The sequence below is a fragment of the Biomphalaria glabrata genome, chromosome 4 (genome assembly GCF_947242115.1).
Source record: "Biomphalaria glabrata chromosome 4, xgBioGlab47.1, whole genome shotgun sequence".
NCBI lineage: Eukaryota > Metazoa > Mollusca > Gastropoda > Planorbidae > Biomphalaria > Biomphalaria glabrata.
The window spans coordinates 10139204-10158238 of NC_074714.1; the positions used below are offsets into that span (position 1 = coordinate 10139204).

Sequence of the window (19035 nt, forward strand, 5' to 3'; positions counted from 1 at the left end):
TTAGAAATAGACGGCCTGCATCTCTCGACCTGCCATCAATTAGATCACAATCCGTCTTATGTGAACAAGTCGAAGCCAGAAATGGCGTCTACTTCTAATAACAGTGCGAATGCAGGGTTACCAGATCCAGAAAAAGGAGGACTTGTCCTTTTTGCAGTTTTATCCTCCTTCTGGCAGGCATTCGCCTATAGGCTAGTGCGAAAACGTCCTTACATTCGATTAGGCCTACATAGTATCCACTAATTCAATCAACCCTTCAATTCGTATCTTCTGGTTTAAACACACTAAATTGGTCTCAAGAAGCAGAAACATGAAATATTCTTCGTATATATATATTCAAAGCTGGTCAAAAGAACCGTTTAAAAAGTTTTTCGAGATGTGCGCTCTTTACTTTCGAAAGCCCTGGCCGGATGATCGCTAACGTTAAAAACAAAACAAAAAAAAAACAAGTAAAAATTAAAAAAAAAAATACTTAAAAAAACAACAACTCCGTTCTTATAAATATATCTCTCAAGACTGTAAAAGTTATTTTTCTTTTTTTATTTCAAACAAAATAATTAATTACTAATAGTTTATTGACTAATCTGTTAATTTTTTAACTTGATCCATGTTTTGTTTGGGGTGGGAGAAATAACGTGTACAAATTATCAAAGGTGACGAAACCCTACATATTCTGTGAATACTGAACGATTAATGTCCCTTGTTGTTATCAAACAAAATAATTAATTACCAGTTATTAATTGATTTATTGTTATTTTTTCAAATTGATTCACGTCTTGTCTATGCCAATGATACATATGCAAAGTTTCAATTTGATCCAGATGTGGGAGTTGGAGAAATAACGTGTACAAACGTTTTACCAGACTAGCAGATAGACAGAGTGAGTTATAAGCTTTGTAAAAAAAAAACAACATTCGCTGATCATCGCGCAGTGGACTATATATAAAGAGAGAAATAGACTGTTCAAATGTAGTGAGAGGCATTGTTCTAAGTACAATGTGAATATAATGTACTGGGTGGAGTTCTATATTGCACGCCTAAAGACCTATATCTGCGCGGAGGATGAACTGCTACAAAATTTCAAATAGTTTGAAAAGAGGAAAACATCGTTAGCCTAGTTTTTGAGGAAGGTTCCTACTTTTATGGACCTTTTTTTTTTTAGCTAGATTTTGTCGTCCTTGTCTGCCCCCAAATGCATATGCATATGATTCACCCTTATGGTTGACTCCCAATGGTGTTCCCATGTTTTGGTATAGGCCTAACTGTTAGGCAGAAGAGATTTGCAAATTGAGCTCAGTTTTCCTTCTACTAGGTGGTCTAACGCAGGGCCGGTCTTTAGCTACTGCAACCTATGCGGTCGCAGTGGGCCCCGCGCCTTCATAGGCCCCGCGCTAATTGTAAGTGTAAATTATTAAATTAAACCATTATAACATATATAATAACAGGGTTTCCACGTCCTCCTGATTTTAAGGAAACCTCCAAAAAAGGCAAAATGTAAGAAAAAGTCATAAAAATCTCCTGAAATTATTAAAATCTCATGAAAAATGGACAATATTGTCATTTTTGGGGTGCCAATAAATAAAAACAGCATTGTGAGCTTTCATTTAATAAAAATGTATTGCAAAGATGAAAGTATTTTCTAACTAAAATAATCTTAATTTTGACATTATGCTTATCCCTACCCAGACTAGGCCCCGCGCAATCCGTTTCGCATAGGACTCCGCAATTGCTAGGGCCGGCCCTGGTCTAACGGCCCTCTTGCCCGAAGCTTATGACTACTGGTTTAGGCTTGCTGAAGGGCTGGCCTTACTTATAGGCAAACATAGAACTTAAAACATTTTTAGTGAAAAAAAAAACAACAACAGCGAAACTTGAATCAAATCTTAATCATATCAAAGCTCTACTTCTAGAATAAGTTTTTACCACCACTAAAGGTTTATTAACGGAAGTTTAGACGTAGGCCTAATTGTTAGACTACAAATGCTAGAAGAGCTTTTGGTGAAAATGTCAAAACGTTATTTCGAGTCTGGTGCATCAAAAGGCAAACAAAAAGCGGATGGGTTTTGAACAATTTGCAGAAACAAGTCATGAGCTCGGTCAGGGAAGATACAAGTTAATTCCAGCGATGCAGAGGAGAGTCAGCACAGGGGCGTAGCTAGGAATTTTCCATTATTTAGGAGCCCGGGGGGCAGCTTGACCTCTTTTGGGGGCCTCTACATTTTGAGTAATATTTAATATTTAATGAAAAAATACTCATTTGGGTCCCCCTTAACTTGGTCCCGGGGGATTTTCAAGTTCTCCCCCACCCTAGCTACGCCTCTGACTCAGCATATCGTCTTCGATGGGAAAGATCTATAGGCTTATGGTCATCTTCAATTAGCAATAAAAAACGCGTCGAAAACATTTTAATTGGTTACGATATGCATATGTTTTTAACACATTGGTTGATTTTATCTTTGTTGTTGTAATTTTTATTTAGGGCCACCAAATTCACTTCGCCTAGGACCTCCAATTGCCACATTCCGGCTCCGCTTGCGGTGTCATCTTTAAATTTAATTATCTACGTCGCCCAACCATGTGGGACACCACGCACGCACGCCGACTCTCTAACCCTCGATGAAAAAGTAATGGAAAGATAACTCTTTTATTTCAGCAAATCGGACTTAAGTTACCCCTCGTAACTTTTGCGGGGACAGAGAGCGCGGCTCAGAAAAAAAGAGCGGGAGGGAGAACGAGTAATCTTCTCTGTGGGACACCACGTACGCACGCCGACTCTCTAACCCTTCTCCCGCCATCACTTGCGCCTTCCTAGCTCTCCAGGCATGCGCACACAGTCGTTTGCCCACAATAAAATAGCGACGTATGTTACCCGCGGGTTGGCTCGTACTGTTATAACTAGAAGTGACGAGGGTAGGAGTAGCTGTGGATGACGACGAGGATCTGCGCACCTGCCTGTTCGAAGTACAACTTAGCACGGGTGAGATCTGGAACAATATGCTAGAACAGATGGGTACGATGCTGAACAAGATGATCGACGAACAGATCGATCATCGGTACCATCCTGAACAAGACAGACAAACAATTACTCAACAAAGTCTGCAGCTGTACATGCAATAACAACGGAGACGCAAGTGATGGTAAAGCTGTCTGTGACTGTGATAGCAAGCCGAACGAGTGTGGCTCCCACGACAAGAAACGTGTCAATTGCTGCGAATATCCCGACGATAAACATCTGAGGATGTCAAAGTGATTCCTACCAGAAACCTGATATTTAACAAGAAATGCTAGTGCCAGATGACTAACCAACAAGGTATGGATACGCTAGAACAAATTCGTACAAGTACTGCTTCTTCCTTACTGCGATAAGAGAATGGAATCAGTCAGGAATACCAACGACTTAGCAGAGTTTAAGTCATTGATTAACATGCATGACTAGATTGAGACATAAAATGCGTAGGGTGTAATTATTTTCATTTTTGAAGTAACGTCTGTAATATATAAGATGAGATAAAAGTCATTCTCATTCTCCTCCAAGGTACAGTGGAGGGAGCACGAAGTAAGGGTCGTCCAAAGAAAAGCTGGCTGGATAACATAAATGAATCTCTCGTGATATCCTGCTAAGAACACCTGATGATCATGGGGTGATTTGGTTGGGAACTGTCACGACGAACTTCAAGGGATAGGATGAAAGTATTTGTACTTTTGAACTCATTTAACGTAAAACACACAAGTTGACAGCATCAGAAACCAACCTCTCACTATTTGAAAAAAGTAAATAAAAGGTCAATATCGATAAGGGAGATCAATCTGCTTTATTTGTACCGTAACTTTGTCAACAAGTCGGCCTGTTCATGTTTTCTCAGTAGTAAACTAGATCTATCTAGATCTAGATCTAGATTGACTAGATCTAGTAGTAATACTAGGGTAAATAAGTAATACCTTTAGATCTACAATTAGATTAACTATAACTATAATTTATAATTAAATCTATTTAATTAACACCTTTACAGCCTTTACTCAGTAAAATCACTAAGATTAAGATTCTCTAAATTTAAATTAACATTTGGTCGAAAGCCTTTTCTTTTTCTCAGGCTCAGGAGAGAAGAAGAAGACTCATTTCACTCAAATTTTACTCAAAAGTAAAGTAGCAATTATACTTAAAATATGTTAAGACACAACGATAATCATAAAAGCACATTCCTCGTTGAGTCATTCCATGAATCCATGATATATATGCTAGGACAAATTTGTACAAATGCTCCTTCTTCACAGAGTCCTGAGCTTAGAGCATGGAATGGGCTGCCTGAGCCAGCCAGGAAAACCAATGTCTTGGCAAAATTTAAGTCATTGGCTAATATGCATGACTTGATCATACTAGATTTAACTAGATGCATGACGCGTAGGACGTCATCATCTTCTTTTTTGAAGTAACATCTGTATTATATAATTAAAATATAAGATAATAGATCTAGATATTATTAAATGAGCTGGTAATAGTAAATATTATGTTGTTCAACCATTTTTTAAACAGTCTAGACTAGCTAGGACTAGGAGTATTAGTTATCTAGAATCTAGACTAGCATTGACTAGTGTTACTGTGACTGTGTGACTCTGTCATTGCTCCTTTCACTGCTAGATCTAGTGCTAGTCTAGTCTAAACTCTAGATAAATTTTTTTTTATATTATATTATATTCTCTACTCTTGTTTTAGATCAGTCACAGTGTTTTCCAAACTGTGTTTCGCAGAACCCCAGTATTCCGCAACCTACAAGTAAGGCTGTTCAAGGCCTGAATAGGTGTTCCACGTAAAACAGGTATAAATGGTTTGGCGGATACATATAAAAATGTGTAATTTATAAAAAACTTTTGAATAATGCTTTAACGTAATAAATATTCAAATATTGATTTCTAGGCCCTAACTACATTGCAAATACAACCGATATTTTCCCCTAAAAAAAACAAACTTCAATCTCCTTAGCAAAATGTGCCCACAGGTTGAGAAAAGCTGATTTCGATTGGAGTTTAAGTGTCACCCTCGAATAAAAATCATTATATTAGAAAAATAATATTTTCAAGAGACTTTCATATATATGTAAGTGATTAATTTGTTTTAATACATCTGTATAAAACTTTGTTTTGTTACAGAATTATAATTAGCCTTGAAATCTCTGTAAAAAAAAGAGTTAGGGAAGGAGGGGGGGGGGGGGCGGGAATATGAAGAAGTGCTATACTCTTACTTTTGAATGTAGTTAGTGAGTTATAGGCTCAAAGTTGATTATACAATAGATAAATCTGAGATGGAGAAAAGGTCAGGTGACTAGGAAAAAAAGTATATGGGCTCAAAACTCATCTCATTTGTTCCACTTAAAAGTTTCTTATGTTCTTATGAATTCTAAATTTTCCAAATCAAAGTCTTTCTTGAAATAATTGCAAAAATTCATGTCAGAGAATAGAAATTTTAGAAACCAATGAATCAAATAAAAAAACTGTTGCCATATTGACTATCTTGTTCTAAAAGTTTTCTGCCGAAAGGGGAGAGGATGTTAGAATGAAAAAGAATAACTAGGTCCTCTCTTGATATTTGTTACTATTGATTGCTTTTGACATATAAGAAGGTAATTATAATATATAGCATATAAAACTTTTATTGATGGGATTTTTTTAAAATTAAATAGATGGAATAGGCACCCTCTCCCAACCAGAATCAGCTAGCAAAAAAAAAAGGGGGGGGGTGATTTAATATAACATTAGGTTAAAATGGCAATAATTTACATACATTATTATTATTAAATATATATAAAGTAAATAAGTTTGTAAAAAAAAATGTGAGTCGAGTGGGGGGTTATTGCCCCTAACCGCTCCCCACTGGATCCACCAGTGACGTGTGTGTGTGTGTGCAAACGTGCCTGCATGCACGCTTGCCATTTTGTACAGCAACATGTTCTTAAACTTATGTCTGTCCTCTGCTAGTTTTTTTAGGCACCAAATATCTAGATTTATACATTTTTTTTATCATTTGTAGCAATTCAAATGTTTGTTCAGCACTTTTAATTCTGTGTCTTTTTCTCAACTCATCAACTTAGAACTCTTTGCATGTTTTGTGTGCCATATTTACAAAACATGATACTATATCTGTGATAATAATTATATAATTTCTTTGAAAATTAAATTCCAACAAACATTTTTATTGTCAGATAAGAAAATGACAAGTTCATCACCAAGATTTGGACAAGTAAACCTTTCATTTTTTGTGTGTTAATTAAGTAAATAGATAAATATTAGATTAGATTATTATATAAAGTTTATTTTCAGAGGTTTATCAATTTGTTTGGGGACATAGTTGACACTAATAATTTTGTCACTGACAGCTTTTTATGAACATAAATAATGCAATATTTAAAGAAATAAATTACAGTTTTAATGACATCATCATTAATTTTTGTTTTTTGATGATTAATAAAGAAAAGACACATCTTCACATTAATGTTATATTTTTTTTGAAGTAAGAATACATAAACTAATAAATTGATTGTAAGGTATTGTGCTAATTCAGTTTTTAGTTGACAACAACAACAAAAAATAATAAAAAAAAAGGATAGTAAATTTGTATTGATATTGTTATTAAAGAGGTGAATTAAAATTGTTGATGGCAAATGTACACACAAGAGTAGCAAAAATGCTTCCATTCACTGACAAGAATAGTATGTTAGCTAAAGATAGTGAGCTATATAAAAATATTGTGGCTAGACAGTCCCACTTGCATGAAAGAAACAGAATAATGCTCCTGTTTTAAATTTAATGGCATGGGGCTTAATTGAGCAATAACTAACTGGCAGGTAAAGACATGTGTGTCCTAAAATGCCTATATCTGTTAAAGACTTATACAATTTACATCCATTTATTTTATTTTGTTTTGTGATGAAATAATAGTGGAAATATTTTTGATTAGATTGCATTTACTAAAGAAGAAGAAGAAGTGATTCAGAATGCATTGAGACAAAGGCTGGGGCCAGAGTTTATAAGCCAGCGTGTTGGAGCTGCTGGTCTAAAGGTTAGTTTAAAAATTACTTTTTTTCTTGCATTTAATTTTTAATAATATTTTGTTAAAGTTTAAGCTTCAAAGAATTTGTAATAACTTCATTAATAGCCCTCAAATATGCCACTGTGTATAATCTGTTCAATAAGGCATACACTAAAAAGATTGTTCATTAATATTCATTAAATATGTTATTGTTCAATGAGGCATACTTTGAAAAGATCTCTCATGGAAAAATTTCAGACAATTTTTCGTTTGTTTCTTCTCTAGGTGGCATACATTGAAGGATGGAAACTGATTAATTTAGCCAATGAAATGTTTGGCTTTAATGGATGGTCTCATGGTGTTTCTCAGCAGACAATAGGTTCAAATTATTATATCTTATATTCAGTCCTGTATGTCGATAATTAAGTAATTATAGTTTCAGTCAGATTCTCTTTTTCAATAAAGTTGGGATTTTTGTCACATTTTTTAATCTATATTTTTGTTTCAAGAAGACTGTGAACATCTTGTTCCTTAAAGCTAACTAATGATCAATTACTATCTATTTTTATTTGGCACAGATTTTGTGGATCATGTAAATGGAAAATACTATGTAGGAGTTAGTGCTCTTGTTAAAGTTCAGTTAAAGGTAATCAATTATTCTTGTTGCATTTCTCTGACTTGAAAGCTTGATTATGTAAATTTCCTTCAAATCTTTAAGAATCATGTACTCTAGTAATGCATCTCAAAATTGATTTTATGTTGACTTTCTGTTATAAATGCATCAACAAATAATTAAAGGTAATCTTATGAATATGAATAAAATGTGCAATCTGATATTGTTCAAGCAGAGAAAGATGCTGAAATGATTCTTGGCAAATAAAACAATTTTTAATTAGACAATTAAATTTATTTTCTGAATAGGAATTTAAGAGATTCTGATAACTATAGATGACTTAAATTACAATTACTAGTCTTAATCTATCATCTAGATCTACCATTATCATCATTTCAGCTTTTAAAAAAAAAAATTATCTATTTAATTTTAGAATAAACCATTAGCACCTTCTCACCCATATGACACCCTAATGAACATTTTCTTGGTTATTTCCTAGGATGGAGTTTATCATGAAGATGTTGGCTATGGTGTCAGTGAAGGAATGAAATCAAAAGCACTATCACTTGAGAAGGCCAAGAAAGAAGCAGTGACAGATGGACTGAAAAGAGCCTTAAAGTAAAAAGAACTATCAATTATCATCTTGACCTGTGGCTACATTGTTAGTCAATGTCTAATAAAGTTAGTCTAATAAAGAAAACAATAGCAAGTCGAGTCCAAAATTGAGGAGAAAACTCCAATAAAATGTTGTTATTTTATTTACTTGCATTTTGTTCTCTCAAGTTGCCCCTGTGAGAATGAAAAGAAAGCAGATATTCCAGATATTCAGATGTGAATATTTAGCAATTAACCAAGCCAAAAAGCCAGCAGTAATTAGAAATAGGAAGAACTTGGATGTAGCTGTCCTTATGAAACCGTAAACTATGTCTTCTTTGAATGCCCCTTCCTAATCCACCTTAGTCAGACCCTACTTCCACTACAGCCCAACATAACCAACACCCTGTACAGCAGTGCTGAACAACTGAAGAAAACAGCACACTATTTTTCCTTGGCACAGTCTGTAAAAGGGCTAACAGCTCAGCAGCAATAAAGTTGGCTAGAAGAAGAAGAATGTAGCTGTATTCACTTTGATGAAATATGTTATTGTTCCTTATAGATTGACTTTTTTAAAAACCTCTTTAGGAGTTTTGGAAACAGCATGGGCAATTGTCTTGGAGATAAAGATTATTTGAAATGCATTAGCAAGGCTTCAAAACCTGTAAGTATTATTTACTATGATATTTGCATTGAAAATAAATCTTTTTGAGTTGTAGTAGACCTAATAGTTTTCTTTAAGTCTTAAACAATATTTTAATCAGACTTGGGTGTATTTTATTTTATATACTAGGTAATTTAAATAAATCCTGTAATATCGTTCTATGATGTAATATAGAATCAAAGCTCATAATTTAAAAACTACTATGTTAGTTTGAAAATGTTTCACTTCTATCACTTAAAGTATTAACTTTGAAACAATACTGTACTGTAGGCACATTCCTCGTTCCATATGCTAGGACAAATTTGTACAAATGCTCCTTCTTCCCTAGTGCTATTAGAGCATGAGCCAGTCAGGAAAACCAGTGACTTGGCAGAATTTAAGTCATTGATTAACATGCATGACACGTAGGACATAATCATCTTCATGTTTAAGTAATGTCTGTACAATATAAGATAAGATAAACAATAAATTGAGCTTTTACTCAATATTATAAACTCTTTATCTCATCTTTCTCTCAGTAGCCATTATACAAATAAGACATCCTCATGTGCATACCACTTCATTCTTTCTCTTATGATAACCTCCGATTGCTGAAAATTAATCCTAAATGTCTTTTTACTATAGTTTAACATTTCTTCTTCAAGTTACTTTTAACCAACACTGATGTTTCTGCCATCTCCATCTTTTTGGGTTTGTAAATATTCATTAAGCATGGTATCATTGGAATTCTTGATATTTTTTTGAATGCTTTTTTTTTTTACTTTTTGATCTAAATGGAAATATTGTTTGCAAGCCAGGAGAGTTGTACAATGTTGAAAGCATGAAACACACAGCCACAGATGATGTTGTAGAAAAAGTCAGATACAAAGGTCATGAAAAGAGAAAGACTGAGGAGCCATTTATGGATGAGACCTGTCGACTGCCAGTGAAAGACTGCATTAGCAAAGGTACTGTAAATTAATTCTTTCCCTCCTAATTGATGATGCCAACGTTGATTTGAACCAATTAAACTAAATTGATATTTGGATTTATAAACTTTAATTTGTGTTGTGTAAAAAGAGCATGCTTTCTCCTACAATTCAGTACCCAATAAAACATTTTCTGATAACAAACAAAAAAGTTATTAAATTTTAATCATAACTGGATAGAGAAATACAAAGGAACAAAATGAATAATACTATTGAAACGAGGAAAATAATTATGGAGAGAAAGAGTTCAGAAAGGGAAGCAATGATAAATTATTGTAGAACCTAGTTGTGCAGCTACGGATAAACTCAGTTTTTGGAAAGTCTGGTTTTATTCAGTCTTTATCCTCACTAAATCTGTCTCCTAACATACAAATAGGGCTATTAGTAATTTATTCCACAATGGTCATTTATACAGATAACAGCCTGCATGTAATAACAAAATTGAAGACAAAATTATCAGTACAATTTTACTTTTGTTATTTATATCCATTTTCTTTATTCTCTTCTCCCTTGAGTGTAAGTATGCTGTGGCATATCTGTGAAGCTATCTTACACTAAACATGAATTTAATGTGTCTTATTAATTTAATATAGTGAATGCTTTGTTATATCAAATTGCACAGGATAAATTATATATATATATATATATATTATAACTAGGGGTGCACCGGATAGTACTTTTTGATATCCGGCCGGAGCCGGATATAACCGGATAGTACAATTAGATATTCGGCCAGAGCCGGAGCCGGACTCAAACAGCTCGTTTTACTGAAGGTTTTGCAAATCTTCTATATAACATACCTATATTCATATTATTTTGTTATTTACTTTCTTACTTTAAACTCTATCACTGATTGATAAATTAAAATGAACAGCATTTTTTTTTACAGATATGCTTATCATAAACTAATCTTTGTAACATGAGATGGTGTGTGCTTATGTATTGTAAAGTAGAATGTGGGATAACTCATGCAGAATATATAAACATATATGTAACTAATGTAAATCTTTCAAAGGTAAAGTTCACTCTTGGTTTTATAGCGTAAATCTTTCTTAAGTACAATCTAAGTTGTATAGTGGGTAGATGTTTGTGTTCATGTATTTGACACCATCAACTTGTCATTAGGCTCGTGTTTTAAAGGCCACAAACCGCTTCTGGTTTGTATCTAATACAGATAATGGCTTAGTAAATATCTTAAGTACAGCAAATTTGCAGCCGTATGCTGGCCATTAAATTTTGTACAATGCAAAACATAGCTGCTTCGGTCAAATGACTCATTCAACCAATGGGCAGTTAAACCAAAATATGATTCGGTGGTATTATCAGCTGTCCAAGTGACCGTTGAGAAAGCGATGCTTTTAGCATCAGATAGCATTTCACGAAGCTTTGAGGAAATATTGTCGTAGATATCTGGAATAACACGTTCTGTAAAATATTTGCGACTAGGCACAGTGTATCTTTTCTCCAGTACTTTTAAAAGTCCAATAAATCCAGGCTTCTCAACTACTTGGTAAGGTTCCATGTCAGTTGCAATCATCTTTGCTATGGCCAAGTGAATGCGTTTAGCATTATCACTATTAATATCCCACAATTTAGCTTTGTCTAAGACCTCTTTAATCCCCGGTTGCTGCTTGTGTGTGAGGCTTGACGAATCACTGGAGCTCGTAGACGTACTGGCACAGGCAGTGATATTACTTGATGCTGATTTCAATGCAGTCATTTCCTTGAATAAGTCTGGGTGTTTCGAGCGTAGATGACTAATCATAGTGGTGGTTGAGAAGTCTTTAGGTTTGTCTGGTTTACCACGTGACATTACTATTTTACAAGCATTGCAAACTGCTTTAGAGTAGTCCATTGTTTTGACATTAAAGTAACGCCATATAAGTGATGAATTTTTATCAGCCATTATTATTACTATTTAATTTACTAAATGCCCTTGCAAGCCACTTTTATACCCGTGGCTTGTGTAACAAAATACTTGTAGGGATGTGTCCTGTAGTTCAGCGCCCTAATTGACATTTCTCTCCAAGTAAACAAACTTAGTGTCATCATCTAGTGACCTCTAGACAGTGTCAATATGTCTTAACAATTTGGTTTGTGGACCAGACCCTTGATTGACAACCTATCTCATAATAAACAAACTCATACCAGATTAACCTTATAGAGATTTGGCTTGTAGTCCCGCCCCTAATAAAAATTCTACTCCAAGTAAACAAACTCAGTTCCCTCATAAGATGTGACCTCTAGAAAGTGTCAACACGTTGACATCTGGCTTAATGTGGTCAGCTGCCTATCCGTGAACTCAATGTTATGGACTAAACAAACAAAAGGAGGTGGGGGTGCTCATCTCTACCTCTGGAGATATACTCGCACATCTAGACAGATTATCAGCGTGACGTAGTTAAGGAATATTACGTGTTTACAAGACCACTCAAAGGTCAAGACAAGCTTTTAAAATGTGCCAGACATCGCTGCTACGTATGTAATACGAATTTATAATGTAAAGTCTAGTCCACCCCCCCCCCCCCCCAATAACAAACCTAGTTCCCTCGTGTGACCTCTAGAGAGTGCTTACGTCCATCGTATCTGACTTGGGGTCACCTGTCAATCAATGAACTCAATGTGATGGGCTAAACAAATAAAAGGGGAAGGGAGTTGTTCATCTAGAAATATACCTGGTTACATTAGAGGTGTGGCTCTTGTAGTCCAGCCCCCCCCCCCCCCCCCCCCCAATAAAGATTAACTACTAAGTAAACAAACTCAGTTCCCTCGAAAGGTGTGACCACTAGAGAGTGTCAATACGCTGACATTAAACCTACGTCCATCGTATTTAACTTGTGGTTACCCACCCATGGACTAAACAAATAAAAGGGGGTGGGAGTTGTTCATCTCTACCTCTGGAGATATACCCGCACAGCTAGACAGACGTCTGGTCAGCATGACGTAGTCAAGGAATGTAGCATTTTAACATGTTAACTAACTTACTCAAAGGTCAAGACAAATTGAAAAAAGTGCCAGCCATTGCTGCTCTGTATGTAAAGTGCATTTATGATGTAAAGTTTCATCTCTATTTATATTAAGTTATTAACACGCCTTGTCTTTATAATAAATGATGTTTGGTGCATATTCATAATGGCTCTATTTTTAAGCACATTATTTTGTTTTCATATAAGCATTAATACATTCTACAACAGACAGTAATGGAACGAGGTCCACTTTATGCATATTAAATAGGTGTATTTTTTACTATCCGGTAGTGATATCCGACCGGAGCCGAATAGCACCGGATAGTAAAAAATGCCGGATCTTCGGCAGAAGCCAGAGCCGGAGGGACTATCCGGTGCACCCCTAATTATAACATTGGTGTGCTTAAGACTATTAATTGTAGAACTTCTTAATTTACAGTTATTGGTGTTGATTAATAATTATGATTATAGTTGATATGTTTTCTTCCCCCCCCCCCCCCTTTCTTTTTAACATTTAAAGGAATGCTCCAACCATTGTAAGGACTAATACAGCCAGTTATCATCTTCTTGTGTTAAGAAAGAGTCTCATCTTCACAACCTTATTTCACAGAATCTTATTTATCCTTGTCATCAGGCACAACTGTCATGATAACCATTTGTTTGACATGGGAACCTGCAAATTAAGTTTGTTTTCACCACCTGATAGATGATTTTTAAAAGTTTATGGACTTTCAAAACAAAGTTTATGAACTTATTTTCCTTCTAAGTGCTGTTAACACACATTGTCATTTGTTTTGAAATCAGCAAAAGTTAGACTACCTTTAGTATTTATATTTTTTTTTTTTTTTTTTTTTTTAGTTAAAAAGCTTAAAGAATCACCAACAATTGAAAATACTATAAAACAAGAACAACATGGATTAAAAAGATGTTATTCAGAACAGCTTCCATGTTATCCAGAACAGCTTCCAAAAGCTACAAGTCTAACCAAATTAAAAGATATGTAAGTATTGTTATGCTATTAGAATATTTTCCCATGTTTAATTTAGTTTAGACTCTATATAATTCAGAAAATTTAAATGCAACTTTATAGTCCCCCAGGAAATCCAATAAATGGAAGCATAGTCAAAGTTGAACAGGGCAAACAAAATATAAAAGGTAAACATGGTGTATTATGTTAAAATGAAAAAGTTTCTTTTTGCATGAAGTCAAACTATTTTTTTCAAATTAAATAAAAATTCTCGAAATCTAAACTATACACATATTTTAACTCTGCTGTACTTAATTATATTTGTTCATTCTTAACTAAATACAATTTTATTAACATAAAATATCTAAACTTTTTAAAATTAATACCTGGAATTTTTTTTGATTTTAATGAATAACCTATAGCTGTAGCAGTATAAAAGAAGATTTATATTGTTTTATTCATATCTTGTTATACTTAATAAAGTAGTGAAACTTTTTCCCAGTCATTTCATCCCCTGATCATTTCATCCGTTGGTCATTTCGTCCTTTAATCCATCAAATAATAATTGTAAAAAGTATGAAATTAACAATATTTTATATATTTATTTTCATTTACATGACAAAAAGAGTAACACATTAAATAAGAATAGAATATAATGGCATTAAAAATAAAAAAAATAACATCTATAGATCTAGAGCTAGTGTAAAAATTGTTTTTGCATGTTAATTTAATTCAATAAGGCTATGGATAGTAGATACAGTAGACGATCCATTGATTCATATTGCTGTACATCGTTCGTAATTTCTTGGCCAGTGTTGCATATTTCTTGCAATCAGCCTTTATTAGAATAAATAAAATGTTATATAAGGGTTTGAAATGACATGCTCATATGCAAGAAAAACATTTGACAAATAAAGTGAAAGATGGTCGTCAGGAGATAAGTTATCAGCGGCATGATCATAAGTATTTTAATCGTTCTCATCTCTCAAAAGATTACCACTACTTCCACCACACTTGACCTTTGATTATTACATCATGCAATATGCACAGAATAATATTGACATCCCTACATCAAATAGAAACAATAGAACTAAATACAAACCTCGCATTACACTAGATCTACTTATTGACATATATTATTTCATTTCTCAACAAGTATGAAGAGTGGAGGGGAAAACACTATAAACATTTATGATAACATGTCCAAAATATCAAAAAGCATTCTAAATAAATATATTTATATATTAAATGAAATGAACCTTTAAAAGCAAAGCCTTAACAACACAATTACGCAATGACACAATGACTAAGAAAAAATGTTTAACTGGGGATGAAGTGTTCAAAGATGAAATGACTGGGGATGAAATGACTGGTCACCATGAAACTTACTATGAATTAATGAAACTTGATCCTATGAAGTTTTGATGGATGCTGACTCTGTCTGTTCTTCAAACTTAAGTAAATGTTAAAATTATCGTGTTATTTTGTGTCAGACATAATTTCTCTACTATCATATACACACAGAAAGTCCATCATCTGCTAGTATTGACATGCTGGTGGAGGAAGATAATTTTGGTAAGTTTATTAGCATAAATTTAAAGCCTTCTATAGCATTTGGAACTTGTTAACCATAGTTAAGACCCCCATGTTTTGAGATAACTGAAAAAGAAATAAGGCATGTCTATTAGCAACAAATTTTAATCTTTAATCTTTGTATTATCTAGTTTAGGCAGCTTATACTAAATCTATATTATTGATCTTTACTATATGGTGTCAGAATTTTTTTTCACTATTGATCAAATTAGATTCAGATTTATATTTCATTATTTGGCATGTGATCTTTAAATGGATCTTTACGCCAAGTTTTGTTGTTTTTTTTTTGGTAAGATTTATTGACTTTTTACCTTGGACATACTATTAAATCAGCCTCAGAAAGATATATTGGATTTTTTTATTTTTAATTTTTAAATAAAGATTTGTTAATTTTTTTTTTCAAATATAATCTCATGGTATAAAATAATTGATTTTATTTTGTCTTAATGACCCTATTTGTTTTTACTTATTCATATTTTTTTTTTCTAACCTATTTGTCCTTCCTTAACAATGGTTTATTTTTGTAAGAGATGGCCATTCTGATATTTGAAGTAGCTTCTAAACCTTTAAAAAAAATATTTTCTTCTTCAGTGCAAGACTTTTTAAAAAATTTAAGCTTTTAGTATCTTTAAAAGTGATTTCTAACTTTCTGCTTATGTTAACAGTCATTACAAATTAAACTGCAACTATATTAGTTAAACTTATCCCATTAAGCTAGAATAGACTTTTTAACAAATTTCATATTTGAGAATTTTAGAAAAGAAGAACAGCTTTTTAATAAAATATCTTTTTTTTTTTTTTAATTAAACACAATAATTTCTTAAGTTCTTGTTGGTATAGAATTTTGATTATAGACAGTCATTGAATTTTTTTTTTTCTTGTCAATAGAAATTTGGACTCCAGATGCAGAAGATTTGTTTGCTATAGATGAAGCGTCATGTTTACAAAATGCAACAGTAGCTAAAGGTAAAATAATTTACTAACTATTTGATCTTGAAAGAAACCTTTTAACTATTAATTTATTAAAAGTAAAAATTATTTCCTTTATACATTATCCAGAATTATATAAGGAAGCTGCATACAAAAGATGAGTTCACTTTTGTTTCAGATACTAAAAAAGGTCCAATGAACCTAACTTCTGGAACTTAATGGAGATCCTAAATTATTAGACCTTTGTGTGTATGTGTTTTATTTGAGAGAAGTGTCATCTAAAATCTATATTTGTGATATTTCATTTTTGTATAACTAGCTACTTGATAATGAAATAATGCTGGCAAGTTGAAAATAATTGTGTATATGCATTCATGTTGTGATACATTTTGTTTGCCTATAACCAGTCCCAGCAATTTGGGAATGGGTAGGGGGTGGTAGGTTTAAAAAATGAAATTTTTATATTGTCATTGACAGTTGTTTTTTTGTCTAGTACATTCTTCAATCTCTTTTGTCAACCAGTAGGGTGGAAGAAGGTTTCCTAGCTGCCTTTAGGGGCTAAGCAAACACAACTCTGCTTGAATCTGGTTTTGAACTCAAGCTCACTTAATAGATGGCCAAAGGTTAATGCCTGTCAGCCACAAGTAATTAATCATGAACAAGTTTAAATAATGAGAAATTCTTTTTTCAAATAATTCTTTTCCTGTATCTGGTTCGTTATTAAAGCTGAGGATTTATTTCTAAGTAATATAAACAACTAGTTGATTTCATTCAGCTTGACAACAATTTTTTTACAAAACAAAATAGTCATTGAATTTAGCCTATATGCTATACATTGTAGTTTGATAAAAACCACTGCCAATGTGCAGGAGCCTGGGTACTTTGTACCACATTTATGTGCTCCCTCATATGACTGGTGAGTCTTGTAGGAGTTTGAAATGGTGTGGATTGCAGTCTTTTTTAAAATTATCCTATTATATGTATGAACTGCTAAGGCATCATTACATTTTATGCAATGTCAAATCCTATGATACTTCACTTCATGATACTTCACCATACAATTGTATTTTATTAAGAACTAAAAACTCATTTGGTCATTTATAAAAACCTAAAGCTAGTGCAGCTGAATCTAGAAATATTTGACCATTTGGCATAATGTTGAATTCCTGTCTCTTGTTGACTCTACCATTGTTAGAAAATATGGAACTGTTCATCTTTCATAATGGCTTTGATATTCCTGTTGTTATGTATATTTGTGTAAATAAACTAGAGTGAAAAATGAATTTTATACTTTGTTATTTGTATACAGTCAACATTTATATTGCTTTTGGACTGGTCAAATGCTGTTTGACAAAAAGTATAAAAAAAAATAAAAACATCATTGAAATAAAATAACAGAAATTATAAATATAGCATTTAGTAGGTGATAATGTAACCAGCACAATTTATAATAACAATGAAACATTCAAACATTAAAATAGTAGAGAAACATTCAAACAGCGGTAAAACCTTCAAATGTTATACTATTAGAACATTCAAACTTAAAACAGCAGTAAAACAAGAGATTCCCAATATCTGTGTTATCATAACATGGTTATACATAAGTCGCCAACAAGACTTTTGGTAAAATATCTATTACTTTCTTTAATCAAATCTCATTAGATGACTTAATTGTCTTCATAATTTGGTATGTACATTTTTTTGTTGCCGAAATTTGTATGCAACAGTGTTAAACTATTAGTAATAGAATGAAATTGGTTAATCAACTTTTTTTTTGTTGCCATCATAATTGTTAAAAGTCTTAGTGACGAATAAGCAGCTCAGATGTTCATTTAATTGTGTTGCTATATATGGCGATATCACAGAGACGCGTCCTGGTCACAAGTTTCAAGTAATAATTTATGTCTGTTGAACAATTTCTCTACCTTTTCACTCATTCTTTCCAAACCTTTCATTTAATTTATCCCCCCCCCCTCAAACCCGAAACCCACCATTTGCCATAATCACTTAATTCACCATATTTTACTCTCTAGCTTTGGTGACTAAATTGAAACCACTCCCTTTTTCATGGGTGTAACTGTTTCCTCTCGCGTGCTGGTAGACAAACACTTCAAATGTTAAAAGAGAGTTACATTTTATTAAATAGTTGTAAACAAACATCCCTACTATTAGTGTACCGGAGGTCACGGTACCGCCCACCAATCAGACAAATACGGCATACATCTTTTGATATAGGTTTCCCTTCTTCAGAACTCTTATTAGAGTAAACAATATTTTGCACAATTTAAACGTTCGGTAATTCAAATCTTGGCGATTTTAATTAGTTGATGTCGACTTAGCTTTCTTATCAAGGCTATCAATTGGAAAGAAATTTGTTAAAAGTGTTGCCCACACAGTCATATGAAATCGCTAGGGTTTAGAAGCAGGTGAATTCTACTTAAATTTTACCACAATAATAGTTAATATTCCACAAGACCACTGTCGACTGATAACCACTCTCAATAAGTTTCAATCAAATTTAAGTTACGCCAGGGTCTACCTCTAGTTAAAGTAGAACCAAAACGAACACGACACTAAAGGGAAAAAAAAAGAACGTCACGTGAAAGTGCTTGATAATTTACCACGGACTCTATTTCTATCTCAGTCATGTGCTCACTGGAGTGTGCATGTCCCCCACTTGGAGAAGTCAGCCGGCTTGAGCATCAGATTGCAAGTCTTA

General features: G+C 33.3%; 1 protein-coding gene and 1 long non-coding RNA gene across 3 annotated transcripts; one reads left to right on the forward strand and one right to left on the reverse strand.

Annotated features, from left to right (window-relative positions):
* Positions 1-3772: 3772 nt before the first annotated feature.
* Positions 3773-17108, forward strand: LOC106056554 (DNA repair protein RAD52 homolog). 2 transcript variants are annotated; one of them, XM_056025957.1, is made up of 14 exons: positions 3773-3924; positions 4712-4814; positions 6195-6232; positions 6950-7051; positions 7307-7400; positions 7600-7667; positions 8134-8252; positions 8817-8892; positions 9686-9839; positions 13685-13826; positions 13917-13981; positions 15318-15368; positions 16275-16352; positions 16495-17108. In XM_056025957.1, exons 3-14 carry the CDS (start codon positions 6203-6205, stop codon positions 16533-16535), a joined length of 1020 nt encoding a protein of 339 aa, XP_055881932.1. In that variant the 5' UTR covers positions 3773-3924; positions 4712-4814; positions 6195-6202; the 3' UTR covers positions 16536-17108. The 2 variants fall into 2 exon arrangements, 1 of the variants encoding a protein (XP_055881932.1); XR_008777465.1 differs by lacking the exon at positions 16495-17108 and having other exon boundaries at positions 13925-13981.
* LOC129925733 (uncharacterized) lies at positions 13930-18992 on the reverse strand. Its single transcript, XR_008777466.1, has 3 exons — positions 18765-18992; positions 15183-15452; positions 13930-14630 (listed from the first exon to the last, which is right to left on the reverse strand). It is a non-coding gene; the product is annotated as an uncharacterized LOC129925733 (long non-coding RNA).
* Between the last annotated feature and the right edge of the window lie 43 nt (positions 18993-19035).